Source organism: Eleginops maclovinus, chromosome 12, assembly GCF_036324505.1.
Source record: "Eleginops maclovinus isolate JMC-PN-2008 ecotype Puerto Natales chromosome 12, JC_Emac_rtc_rv5, whole genome shotgun sequence".
Lineage (NCBI taxonomy): Eukaryota > Metazoa > Chordata > Actinopteri > Perciformes > Eleginopidae > Eleginops > Eleginops maclovinus.
In genome coordinates this window covers 14188710-14201950 of record NC_086360.1, presented here as the reverse complement: position 1 = coordinate 14201950, position 13241 = coordinate 14188710, and the positions used below count along the sequence as shown (strand labels likewise).

The 13241-nt window shown below is 39.3% G+C and overlaps 1 protein-coding gene across 1 annotated transcript in view; it reads right to left on the bottom strand.

Annotated features, from left to right (window-relative positions):
• oxct1a (3-oxoacid CoA transferase 1a) overlaps positions 1–13241 on the bottom strand; it is a 36669-nt gene that overhangs the window by 10733 nt on the left and 12695 nt on the right. The window contains exons 8-13 of the mRNA XM_063896282.1: positions 5964–6071; positions 5532–5646; positions 4930–5024; positions 4256–4304; positions 3664–3736; positions 2347–2422 (exon numbers count right to left, since the gene is read on the bottom strand). Coding sequence (XP_063752352.1) covers positions 2347–2422; positions 3664–3736; positions 4256–4304; positions 4930–5024; positions 5532–5646; positions 5964–6071 — 516 coding nt within the window. The remainder of the gene's footprint in view (positions 1–2346; positions 2423–3663; positions 3737–4255; positions 4305–4929; positions 5025–5531; positions 5647–5963; positions 6072–13241) is intronic.

Sequence of the window (13241 nt, the reverse complement as noted above, 5' to 3'; positions counted from 1 at the left end):
AAGCTAGTAACAGTATTTTAATGGTCAGGGTTTTGAAATACATTTCTGATGCAGCGGTTGTATCTATCCGTTAAAAGTCAACAACTACTAAGCTGAATCATGCTTTAAGAAAAGGGGCAAAGCATGCGAGCTACTTCAGGCAGTCAACTCGAGCACCAACGATACATTCGCACACAACGCCCCTCGTCACACTTGCAACCAATTAAACATAGTCTCCTAATCTGGCACTCGATTTAAGCTGTTGGATCCGCCTACCTCTGCCTCGCTAATGCTGCTGCTGCTGCTGCTGCTGCTGCTGCATTCACGTTGGCGATGCTCGCCTGCCCCACCACCACCCCAGCTTCCTCCCCAGCTTCCATCTGTAGGCTCGGGGGAGTGATGAGACCCGAGCCTACACGCCAAACTCAAACTATATACTGTTTCTAATAAAGATATTAATGAAACATGTGAGTTGTCTGACTGAAATACATCTCTATATTTGATAGAAATACATTACAATTTATTTGGTCAATTTGAATAACTTCAGTGTTTCTGTATTTACTGTTAAGATTTTAAAAAGGAGCATGATCACTGCTCTGGCATCCAAATTCAATTTAGGTCAAATCTGGTTCACATGGATGGTGTATTGTTAGAAATGTGGGGAGGTGCTTATGATAGGAAACATCAGTGTCCCTATTTATATGTTGAGGACAGATTGATAAAGCTCTATCAGTCTAATGATAAAATAGCACAACCAATCCAAAGTGCCATCCTTTTTTCTATTACCCCTTTCTTTCCCCATTAATTGTTTTTCCAGATGTTCCGAGAAGAGATGTAAAAGCATTTCAAGGCCCTCAACTAAAAAATGTTCCATCTGCATTTTGCATATTTAAAGCGTTCAAAATCAACATAATCACGCTGAGAGTACTGCGTCCCAGACTCCTACGTAAAACACTTTCAATTTCACGCGATGTACCCATCTTAGATAGTGAATCATTTCCATTATCCTAGAAGGTGGGAAACGTAATTCTCTTCATCAATCCATTTAAAAGAGGGGATAATGAAGATTGAATAGGTAGGTGAGGACAGAGGTATTAGTGTCTGTGTTGCTCCATTGTTTTGCCGTTCAAACTGTCCAACACTAGAATGCCCAAACAAGATACACTCCTTGCTGCTGAATAACAGCTCTATCGCAGGCCTTCAATAATGCACAACACATTTAATCAAGCACTGCTTAATAAGCAATTACCATGGACAAACAATACAACTTGAGTTGTAAAGAGAAAATAAATGACTTTGCTAAATCACCATTGAGAACAGTGTTGCTGTGCGGGGTGAAGCCTTACATGACTCGCATATATCACGTATGAATATCAACATTTTATTCCCAAGGTCTCTACATGAAATCATCTTCAACACTCTTGGCTGTTTGGATGTGACACAGCCTTAAAAGGATGCACCAGCTAAGGCAACATTGCTAGTACACTTCAGTTGAGCAGAAAACCACTGTGTGCCATGGGTCATTTCTGGTTGAGCCCTCCCACATTGTGAACAGTTGTAATGGGTTCTTGACCTTAGTAATCACTGAAAAGGACAGAGGCCACTGTAGTGTGAAGACCAACTGACCTGATGAAACATCAAGAAATAATGTCAGCCATCCATTATATTGTGGAACTCACAAACAACCCCCACCTCCTGATCGCCTGAGAGGCATAACCATGTGCTCCTCAATAACAAAAGCCAAACCCGCAATTTAATAAAAAACAATTACATCTCCTATTATGAAAAATGGTTAATGCTGAAGTAAACTGAATAGGTTACAATTAAAAAGGGACATAATGCCCCGTTTCAGGATTTCAAACTGAATATCTTTTGGACTGATGGCCATACAAAACAAGCAATTCCAAACTCTTGGAAAATGTGGTAACATTTAACCAGTGTTATGTTATATAACCTCAGTAGAGAAATCAATAATACAAAAATACTTAGATGCAGCAGTATTTCAGAGTTTCCCTAATTGTTTTTGAGGTCATATTCATTCAAGGTCAAATAAATATCAACGTTTCTGTTTTAAGTGGTATAAGATCAGAGAAATGATAGTATTACAGAGTAATGGTACAGAGTTTCTTACCCGTGACAATAGTACAATAGTATACAAACTAACCAAACAGCATCGCAAGGGTTGTATTACCAGATAAGGAATACCTTCCTTAGATAAACTTGACAAGAAAAGACTATTATACGCCTATCAAAGCAACATTTGGAGCAAGCATATTGTTCTGATGCTGGGGGTATTGACCCCTACCAGATAGAGCAGAAAGCATGAACTGGGAGAAAGGTCATGTGTGTAATCAAAACCACACTTACTGGGATCATCCAGTTGGCTAGGTCTCCATGTTTTGACACCTGCATGGCTCCCAGCATTGTCAGGTTGATGTGACCCCTGAAGAGAAAGGCACAACAGAAGAAGACAGCTGTCAACTTCTGAATCACTTCAACTAATGAACACACTCATATGGTCCCCTTATCAAAAAATGCATGTGCCTCTGTTAACTTGTGACAGGACACACAACACAAATACTTTATCGGATACATTTTTTCACAACAAAATAAATGTCTTCACGATAATAGAGATATTCCCATCTCTGCTGTTTTCTTGATTGTACTTGTATTCCTTAAAAAAGTAATATCCTCCCTTTTACCACCACATTTTTTCTAAAATATAATTGGTATGTTTGCACATTTCTGCTTGTTGATAAGGTCTTATCTGGTCCATATTCAAAGTGAGGTATCCAACAATGCCTCTAGAGCAGGAGGGAGCAGCATTAGAAAGCTTGCAGTTGCATTGATTATTATGACACTGCTGTCTGCAGTAAATTCATCATTTTTTCTCAAATGAATGTCGCAACACGCGGTTGAGGTCAGACAAACACATACAAAGGTGAATAAGGTATTTTATGAAGACCTAAAGGTCCTAATGTTATTCACTAATGAGAAGTTGCAGATTTCTATACTATGTTGTCTGAGCTACTCAGGACTCTTAGCAGTGTTTGCACAAAGCAGAAGAGTGCACACACACACACACACACACACACACACACACACACACACACACACACACACACACACACACACACACACACACACACACACACACACACACACACACACACACACACACACACACACACACACACACACACACACACACACACACACACACACACACACACACACACACACACACACACACACACACACACACACACACACACACACACACACACACACACACACACACACACACGGTCCCCGCCAGTGTGACTGAACAATGCTATTTATGAGCAATATTGGATTTCCACTGGGTGGACAAACAGAGCTGATGCTGCAGGGTGTGCGGGTGGGCACTCTATGCTGGCAAATCAATAAGAACCAGGGACCATGGGAATATTGGCAAGGCTGCTGTCTAGGTGCACTGGGTGACAGCACAGACCTAGTTGTTAAATCCAGTGTAGCAAATTTGGCAGGGTGCATTTGTATTTTAAAAAAAATCATAAAACTGCACCACCAACGTCAGAATAAAATATGTTTAAGTATTAATTTGCTGTCTATATGTTAATCCATAAATGTCATCTAACTTTGAATGAGTAAATACGTTTTTGAAGCTTATTAGTTATCGCCTACCCTCGGATCATGGCAAATGAATCATCACTGGAGAAATAGGCGGCCCCTGGAAGCACCGTAACAGTCTCCTTCCCTGCAGAACAAAGACATATCTTTGAGAGACTTTTTTCGGCAAAATTAGTTATTGCGATAATTTATCAAAGCCAAGTTAAGAGCCCACTTATCTAAAATAAAAATTAAAAACACATTATCACAACGACAGTACAATAAACGACAAAAGACAGTAAAAATATACACTCAAATAAATAAATGGAAGAATGAAAAAAGGAATGTGCATCCATTAATTATTGATCAAAACTGAAGAGATGTCACATGACCACTTAGTCAGATAACACCAATATGTTAACAACAATTTGAAAAGTGCATCTGGGAAAATGAACAGAGACTCCATTTTGATTGAAATATGGGTGTGTGTAATGCAGGAAGTCAGAAAAAATATATACAGATCAACTTTTTTTTTTTTTAAAAGGTCTCTTAATCAATCATAATTTAACCAATGTTTCCACAGATAAATATATACAGTAGATATAACATAAGCATAGATTTGTTATTGGGAGTATTTAGGATTAGTATTTTTAGGATTAAATCTCACCAGCATTAATCAGGTCTGCATCGACGGCATCTTCAGTGGGATATGGGCCCTAAGCATAAAGAGAAGAAGATAAAAACAAGAGTGTGTGCCACACATGCACTGACATGTCACTCCGCCTCACTGGCCATGATCTTTCAGGGGAAACACAGACAATCACATTTTAGTGATTCAACGAGACCTTGATTTTCTCTGTGCTCAACAAAGAGACCAAAACATTTGGATGTAGGGGAAAGGAGAGCCAAATCTCATTCAAAACCAGCTCTCCTAATTAAAAGAAACTTTGACAAATAAGGCATTAGCATAGGCGCCTACATTGTCCTGTCAACACAACTGATTTGAAAGTCATTCCATAGCAGCAGCAGCTTTTGTTAAAGGCTCAGCCAGCAAATAATGATTGTGCGAAAGAAAAATGGAAGAGAAAGTGTCAAACCGGCACAATCTATTATATAACAAACCCAGCACATTTCCACTAGCTCAAGGGGCCAAACTAGGAATGATACCACTCAAATTAGTGACTGTTCATCCTACTACATGCTCAGAGGACAATTCAGTTCTAAGAGGTTTCTGCTTAAAACAACAGTCTACACACAGGACAGAAAATATGCTGCTTGTTGGCTTTGAGATTGAAAGCACTGAAGCCTGAGGGGAAACAAAGCTCTCTGTAGGCGTCTTACCAGTCCCAAAATCCCATTTTCGCTTTGAAGGTTTACAGTGATGTCTGGTTTTATAAAGTTGCTGGCGAGCATGGGGATACCAATACCAAGGTTTGCTGATAGACTCTTTGTTAAAGATGGTGACTATTACATTTGTAATTCTGAAATGGAAAGCAGGTATAAACATCAAGAGAAACATATTCAGGATTGATTGAAAGCTGCTTCAACATAATCTACCAATCAGTGCACGTCCCACTAGGACCTTTTGGTGTGCTTATCACAACAAACAATGTAAATAACTGAAAGATTTAGTTTTATGGACAATCTATAAAACTATAAAGGTGTTATATATCCAAGTAACCGAAACTGCTTAAATAAAGGGTATTGTTAATAAAGTCAAAAACCACTTAGAGATTAAAGCTGTTTTCATAAAGAGAAATGCTATTCAAATAACATGGAAATGTGAAAAAACTAATGTGCATAATTTGCCAGTGTACTCAACCTTGTGAAGAGGAAACAATTATTTAGTGTGTAATTAAAATTAAGCAGCACATCTTTATTATTTACACCTGGATTGGTTTACTTGAGGTCATTTTTTAATCTGTATTCTTTTCAAAGGATACCATACATTCCATCTTCGAACTCTAGGGCAGCCCGTCGAATGATCCTTTCCCGAACAATATCCGAGTCCTTCTTTGGTTTGGGCTTCTCTTCCTGACTTTTCTTTACCGTGCGTTTCTGTAAGCAAACAGAAATATATGAGGAATAGGGAGGCAGCATGTTGAGAGGGTATTTCTGGCTGGGTACAAGGACACACAGATAATAGCTGGTTTGTTGGTTTCTGAACAACGATGGCAAAATAAAACTCTGCTTAAATAATGTTAACTTCACATGTTATAGGAGCAATCATTTATCCTTTTTTATTAATTAAGCCAATTGTATTGAACATGATTTTCAAGAAAGTGACTAGCACTACATATGACATAATCCAGAAACGGAAGAAATTGGATATAGTCTTCTCATTCATCACTGCTTTGCAAAGTCTTTTTTTGTACCTCAATCCTTTTCTCGTAGCCGGTTCCCTGGACAACCCTGTGGACATAAATGCTAGGTATGTGGATGTCCTCTTCAGCAAAGGTCCCAATATCCACCACCTCCTCCACCTAAAAAGAGCCACAGGGAAAGAACTGAACTTCCCTTGTAAAAGGTCTCACCACTATTGAGAGTTCAGTTGGGGAAACCACACACTGATGGAATGGTGCTCCAAGAAAATAACCTCTGCTGCTCCCAGCTGTGAAATAAAACCAATTAACTGATAAAGACAAGGAGAGATTTTGAATTATTTTAGGGCAATTCCTGATAGAAAAAAAAGAAAAATCTCAACCATTATTTTGAGGAATAGAGCTGACTTAAAGAAATATGTTTTATTAAATTCAAAATGTTGAATGTTCTCCAAATATGATCTCAGGTTTAAGAATTCTAATCCTGATGTGACTTTCATGGGGAAAGAGAGGGTATATATTTATCAGAGAAAGTGTTACATTTCTTCTTCCTGCAACTATACTGAGTCCACAAAGCTGTCTGTGTACCAAAAGACAGCTCGGCTGACTAAAAACAGAAGAGGATCATCTGACAACTTAAGCCCAGGGAACATAATTTGATCCCGGGATCAAAAGGAGATGAAGAGTATGGGTGCGTCAAGAAGATTTGTTGGTGTTTTTTTGGGAAGATTGGCAAGAAGGTCAAAGAAAAGTTCCCGTCTGTGGAAAACATTAGATAGATAGAAGATAGAATCAGAGGATGAAACCCTCTTTATTAGTCACATACATGCACACAGCAGAGCACACACAGTGAAATTGGTCCTCTGCATTTAACCCATCCTAGTACTAGGAGCAGTGGGCAGCTATTGTGCAGCGCCCGGGGAGCAATGGGGAGGGGGGAGGTGTCCGGTGCCTTGCTCAAGGGCACCACAGCAGGGCCTAGGAGGTAAAGTGGGACCTCTCCTAGTAGCAGTCCACTTTCCATATTTCAAGTCTGTCCGGGGACTTGAACCGGCGACCCTACGATTCCCAGTCCAAGCCCCTACTGACTGAGCCAAATTAACTATATATATATTTTCTAATTTAGGTATAGTCCAGTTCGAGACTTTATAACAAGGCTTACATTTCAGTTTAGCCTATTCTTTGGATGTCAGAAAAGTAAATATAACATTGGCAACTTATAATGTCTAAATGTGTTCTCAAATCTTATGTTATGTTTAATGGTATATCAGAAAAGGTATGTTTTCCAGATAACTACTAAACAATGTATTCCTGACAGAGACAGGGTGCATCAAATTTATGACGTAAGTGTCTCGCAGCAGAGTATAAAGAGTTATTTCTGTCTGACTAACAACCCAGGGGGGAAAGGTTATTATTTAAGAAGAGCTGCGAGAACATGACTTGGATAGAAATCCCAGAGCGCACCGGAGCTCTCCTCCTAAGGTAACATCAGGAAGTGCTATAAACTCAGTCCACAGCCTCCACTTCTACAGGTGTTAAGGCACAGCATGTGTGGGTTCCCCTCAATCTCACTGCCCATTTTAACCAGATCTAGCTCCTCAGTCACGCTCCTTTTCATAGGATGTTCTTAAACACCTGAAATGATATGTCAACGTTGGAATTTAACTAGGCTGGGAAGGCACAGTGTGGGCATTGTTTTAGAGCTGTTTTTCTCTATCAAATATAATTGATTCAAAGGGGAGGACGTAACATTTCTGTCTCCCGGAATGATCCTCAAGGGGGAGAGCACTTGAAAAGACACTAAATTAACTGGAAAAAGGAGAGATCATTACATATTTTGGGACCATAAGGGGACTTGAGCATGATAACATTATTTTTTTTTCTCCTTTCCCTTTTTACTTTTCTGTTCTTCACTCTTGTTTAGCTCAGTGTGTAACCTACTTATTCCATTTACATGAGGGGGCTAGCAGGCGTTCAGACCAAATTGAATTGAATCTCTCCTTATCTCGACTTCCTCCCTCAGCTCTCAGCTCTGACTGAGAGGAGTCGATGGATAAGAGTGGATCCCATCTTAGCGTTGTCATGGATACTCAGACTTTGGTCCGTGGTAAGTTAGGGTGATTTTAGACTTGTGGTTCACTTGGTTGTGTTATGGTAAATCTGTAATGCTCCACAGTGAAAACGAAGCCATGCAAGAATATATTGGTAGAGCGAGGGAACTGATACAGCGGACCCACACATCCACCCACATCTTTCTCTGGGGGCTTCATCTTCTGCTTTTGTGATAATTTTCCAAGACATCTTCATCAAAGAAGCCTGAGATTAACACATAATAAAACAGTTATTGTATGAAATAGGGTAGAGGGGGGCCGAAAGGGAATTGTATCGAATATTTGATGGCATACATTACAGAATGAATTAAGAATTAAGAGATGTATTAAGTGTATCCATCCATAATTGTGTCTCCTCAATTAAAAAGTGTCAAACAGTGAGACTCAGAAATCACTTCTCAGAGATGTATTTCTCTATGTCCGTTTGTTTGTCTCCCAATCACATGCAAACAAACCATGTATTCAGCCAGATTTTCAATTAGCCTTCCCAAGCTAACTCAAAGCATAATGACAAGCTCATAGAATTTAAATGTGCTGTGTACATAAAAAAGCCTCCTGATCCTTTTATCTGGGTGATGTGTCGCGCCTGCACCGGTGCTCAGATGCAGTTCAGACAGAAGGTTCAACGTATAAAGCATTAAAATAAAATACTAAAAAACACGAAAGAATAACACATACTAATAAATACAAATGAGCAGGTGTGTAGATCAAGCAAACAGGCACACGCACAAACACACACATTGATATTCCTGTATCTGTAGAACGATTTTCACATCAATGAAATCAGAGCAAGGCATGAAGTGAGCTGGCAGGAGGGTAGAGGGAATCAAAGTGCCCTCTTGGGACACACACAACAAGCCTTTTTCCCGGGTTTTTGCTTTTTTAGGCTGTGAGGTTGGTCGAACCTTGTTAATCTCAAACTGATTGGATCACAATGCTACCAGATTCCTTGAATAAGCCACTAGCAGCTGTGTTGCATGCAGCATTTCCCCTGAGGTTAATAAACAATACCAGAAATAAGCCAGGCTTATCACTAATGTTTGCTCAACCAATATAAAACAACAGACAGCGCTACACTTATAGTTTGACAACAATTTCAAGTACATGGAACTAAATCCAATTATGATTCATATATGACAAACACCACTATGCTTTCAGACAGAAATTCAGAAGCAGCACAACAACCGTTGAGCACTTAACAACCTCAAAGCGCTGAGGGAAGGTATTCGTTTGAGCTGATAACACTCATTATGACCATCTGGCCTACGGGCCAATCATGTGACATTTGGAGTCAACAAAAACTCTGATCACCATTTATAACCACATTTCAATAAATAATTACGGTATCTTGTGTTTGCTCAATTGAGAACAGAGCTTGTGTGTGGTTGTAAAGATGAGGTATGGGACAATTTATGTTTTCATGATATTTTATGTCATTCTGGAAAGTAGTTAAATAGTTATATTTTGGAAGCGTCTGAGAGGATTAACATTGCCACTCATAAGGTCTACCAATAGCAGTCTCAAATGTTATATTACATGGACTTTTTAAGTTTTGCGATTTTACAGACTGCCAAAGCTTTAGCGTCCATAAAGTTGATTACAAGGTTATACTTAGTTAATAATCCATCACGTCTTTGCGTTTTGCCTCTTTGTGCGCACTCTGAGATGCGACAGTCAGGAGAAGGAGACGGTGTGGCTACGGGCGACAGCATGTGGATGACAGCGACACCACGCTCTCATTACTCTGTGTATTTATAGCCCCTCTATCTTCCTCCCAGTGTGCGTACGTGTGTGTATGTGGGCACTTGGCCACGCTCTGCTGCCACTTTCAGGGGCTCAGCTCTTGCTTTATCCTCTAACCTAGAATACTGACACCATGAGCAATCTGTTTCCTCTCAGTGGAAACTTGCCTTGCCTATGGCAGCCTGCATGGTATCCAGAAAATGGGAGACAGCCAATGCAAACACATAGTGTACATAGTATTATAAGGATTTGAAACTCCACTTCGAACTCAAATGGTAATGTTTACATTGCATAGAACACATAAGCCTCTGTGCAATGTGCTTCAGATTCAGATGATAGGCAGTCTTAAGGAAACTTTGAACTTATAGAGAGAGCGCATAGCATGCAAATTTTCCATTTCAAACATCCAGTCCCTGCATATGTTTAGCAGATCTGTCTTCCCTTTCTACCGTCTCCTTTCATCTCTTTTTATCTGCACTGTTTCCGCTTTTCTGTGTTGAACCACTACTACAAGACCCACAGTACAAATTAATATTAAACCCTTTGCCCTACCTTACAGACTGTCACTGCTATCAATCAGTCAATGTCAGCATTGCACTAGAATTCAAGTACATGCCAAAATTGACTTAATCCTACAGTAAAAGCCAAATCAAAATGCTCAGTTTTTTCCTCTAATGTTCAGAATAAGGTGATATAAAGTGTAGCGATGTGTTAGCAGCAATGTTTTGGCATTGCAGATAGGCCAATACTGCCAGCATTATCTCTCACAAAGGTAAGCTGTCGAGACTGACTGGTTATAAAATATGAATCAGCTCAACATGAGAGTGTATCTTCAAATGTTTGAACTAATGCTGGAGACGTCTAACCTGAGTGGCTGAAAGCCCAAAGACTACATTCAGTCATCTGCTTTAATCAGACGCCAGAAGGAAGTTTATTATGCGCACAAATGTATGCACCAGTTCATAAATAAACACAAAAAAAGACCACCATGAATTTTCATAAGGGGGTGGACACATAAATGTCGAAGACTTATTCCTTGCATTACTAGAAATTAGTTAAATCATGAGCTCACGTCTTGGTGTTAATGTACTCTATGTGTACGTCTATTGTCTTCCATTACGGTGAAGGTCACCAATTCACATCTGCAAATAGTCTCGATAAATGCATACAAATTAGCATATGCACTGTTGAGAAAGGTTTTTATAGCCATCTGTCCATTGTTATTAAAGCAATTCTCTGTAGTGGTAGCCTAGCTAGACCAGCAATTACCCCCATTTGCTCTAGAAAGGTTAAAGTTCAGAGTCAGAAAAGTGACAATACTGAAGACAATGTAAACGTTACTGATGTCAAATACTAGTATTTTAAAAATGAGGGTTCAGTAATGTGGAAATAAGAAATGTTATATAATTTTGCATAAAAGGAAGGTCACCTTGAATCCTGTAAAAAAAAGATTGTCACTTTCGCAGTACTGTGGTAGTGATTTAAAGAAGAGCTAAAAACCGGATAGATTACCTGTCCATAACCCCAGCAACCTTCACCACAACTTTAAATGATTACATTAATTGCCCATCTCATGGACACAAAAGCTCATAACCTCTTTAGGTTCAGGAAATGATGTGGAAAATTAGAGGAGTTCATAACGATTTCTCACCAGTTGCTGGAGTAATGGAATTAATCAGTTAAGTAAGAACGAGGCAAGAAAACTCAACAAGGCATTATAAGTGCTGTATGATAGCATGAAAATTGTGGGCTGTGATAAATAATTAAAATCGCAGCAGGAGGCAAACAAAGCAGTAGCCCGTGCAACGATGATAACAACTATCATTCAAAGGACAAAGTTGAAAAAGGAACAACATAAAACATAAGCTATGATTACCTACACATAGTTGAATTTGTTATTTATGACATCATGTAACTGGGATTGCCTTTGTGTTGCAAATCTGTAGGTCTTTTGCTATTTATGTTTCAATAAAATGTTAAGTGGGAGGCTAGGTTTAAAGCCCAATCAGGCCTCTAGCTGGGTTAAAAGAACAAAAAATACTGACAAACCTTCATCCAATTTATGCATGACTGGTCGTGCACACCAACACCCACGCCACTACAATTCACTGCCACAGTAACAGAAAACATTTGAGTCATTTACTGTGACGGATGCTAGAACCACAGCAGAAACCACTGGTTTGATTCAGTCTTGGACGTATTGTTTCCCACAATGCATTGCGGCCCTTTCACTGCGACTGCGATAAGGGAATAACTGGACCAGCCGGATACCGTGAAACATTTAAAAATTGAATAGCAGGATTTGGTTGCCTAGTAACCTTAGCAGGAGCCGGTGATGATCTGGTCATTTTCAAAGTGCTTTTGTGTAATCTCGTTTTCAGAAACCGTTTCTGCCTCTTGAAGTTCAAAAGAAAAGAATGTCATACAGAGGTTCAGACAAAAGGTGACATACCATACCTTTTATTGAAAATGCACATAGAAAAAAGCTGTAATAATGTGGGACACCTATTAAGTGCAAGTAGGGAAAAAATTGAGATTTGTCATTTGTCATCTGCAAGTTAGGAATTCAAGCACAGGTAGTTCAAACAAACATTTGAGAAGAGTGGGATGGCTAAAGAAAATAGTATTAAAGAGGCTAACGGGGGAGGTCTTTAGTATTTATATATTTTTACACACCTTACTGTGGTGGTATTTTATTAGCAGATGACAAAAAGGAAAAGGCGTTTTCTTTACTCCAATAAAAGGCAATTACTTTCACAACTGAGAACATACATTAAGACATTATTTAAGCTATTCTAATCTGGACTGAATCTACAAATTAAAGTTGCTATAGGCATGCTGTCTAATGTGCTGCCCTTTGACTGAAACTGAGAAGTCTGTAATCTTTATTCTACACAATGTTTTCTAGTCCTGGGCAGTCTCCCACCTCAATTTCCTGACATCTTTTGCCCTTTGATAACAATGAATTGCTTAGCCCCTGAACAGCAGGACCTCCCTGGCTGTATACAGGCTACAGAGAAAGAAATCAGTACAGTATCTTACTGTGCAACATGATGCTCAGAAAGCTTTCCACACACTGGCCAGAACTGCCAAGCTGAGCTGCAAGTTAGATAGTTAAATATATAGCTTTAAAAACAGATAACCTTGTCCATTGGTTTCTCTCCCAGCCTTAAGCAGTGGACCAAGATGGCAGGGTCAATATTGACAGCAACTCAACAGATGTATTACTGAGCACGCACTGAATCCTGAAGATACATGTTTTCTCAGAGAGACAGTAATTGCTTCAGTATCAGATTTAAAAGGTTCTTAATGGGTTTAACAACACAGGCCTATCATTTTATTGTCACTAATAAGTAGGCTTGTCATCGATAAATGATCATTATGTTACCTGCACTGCCATAAAAAAGGCATTATAAAGATGGTACACACAATCTGACAAATCACTTGATAGGATGGATAAGAAAAAGTATTCAGGCAG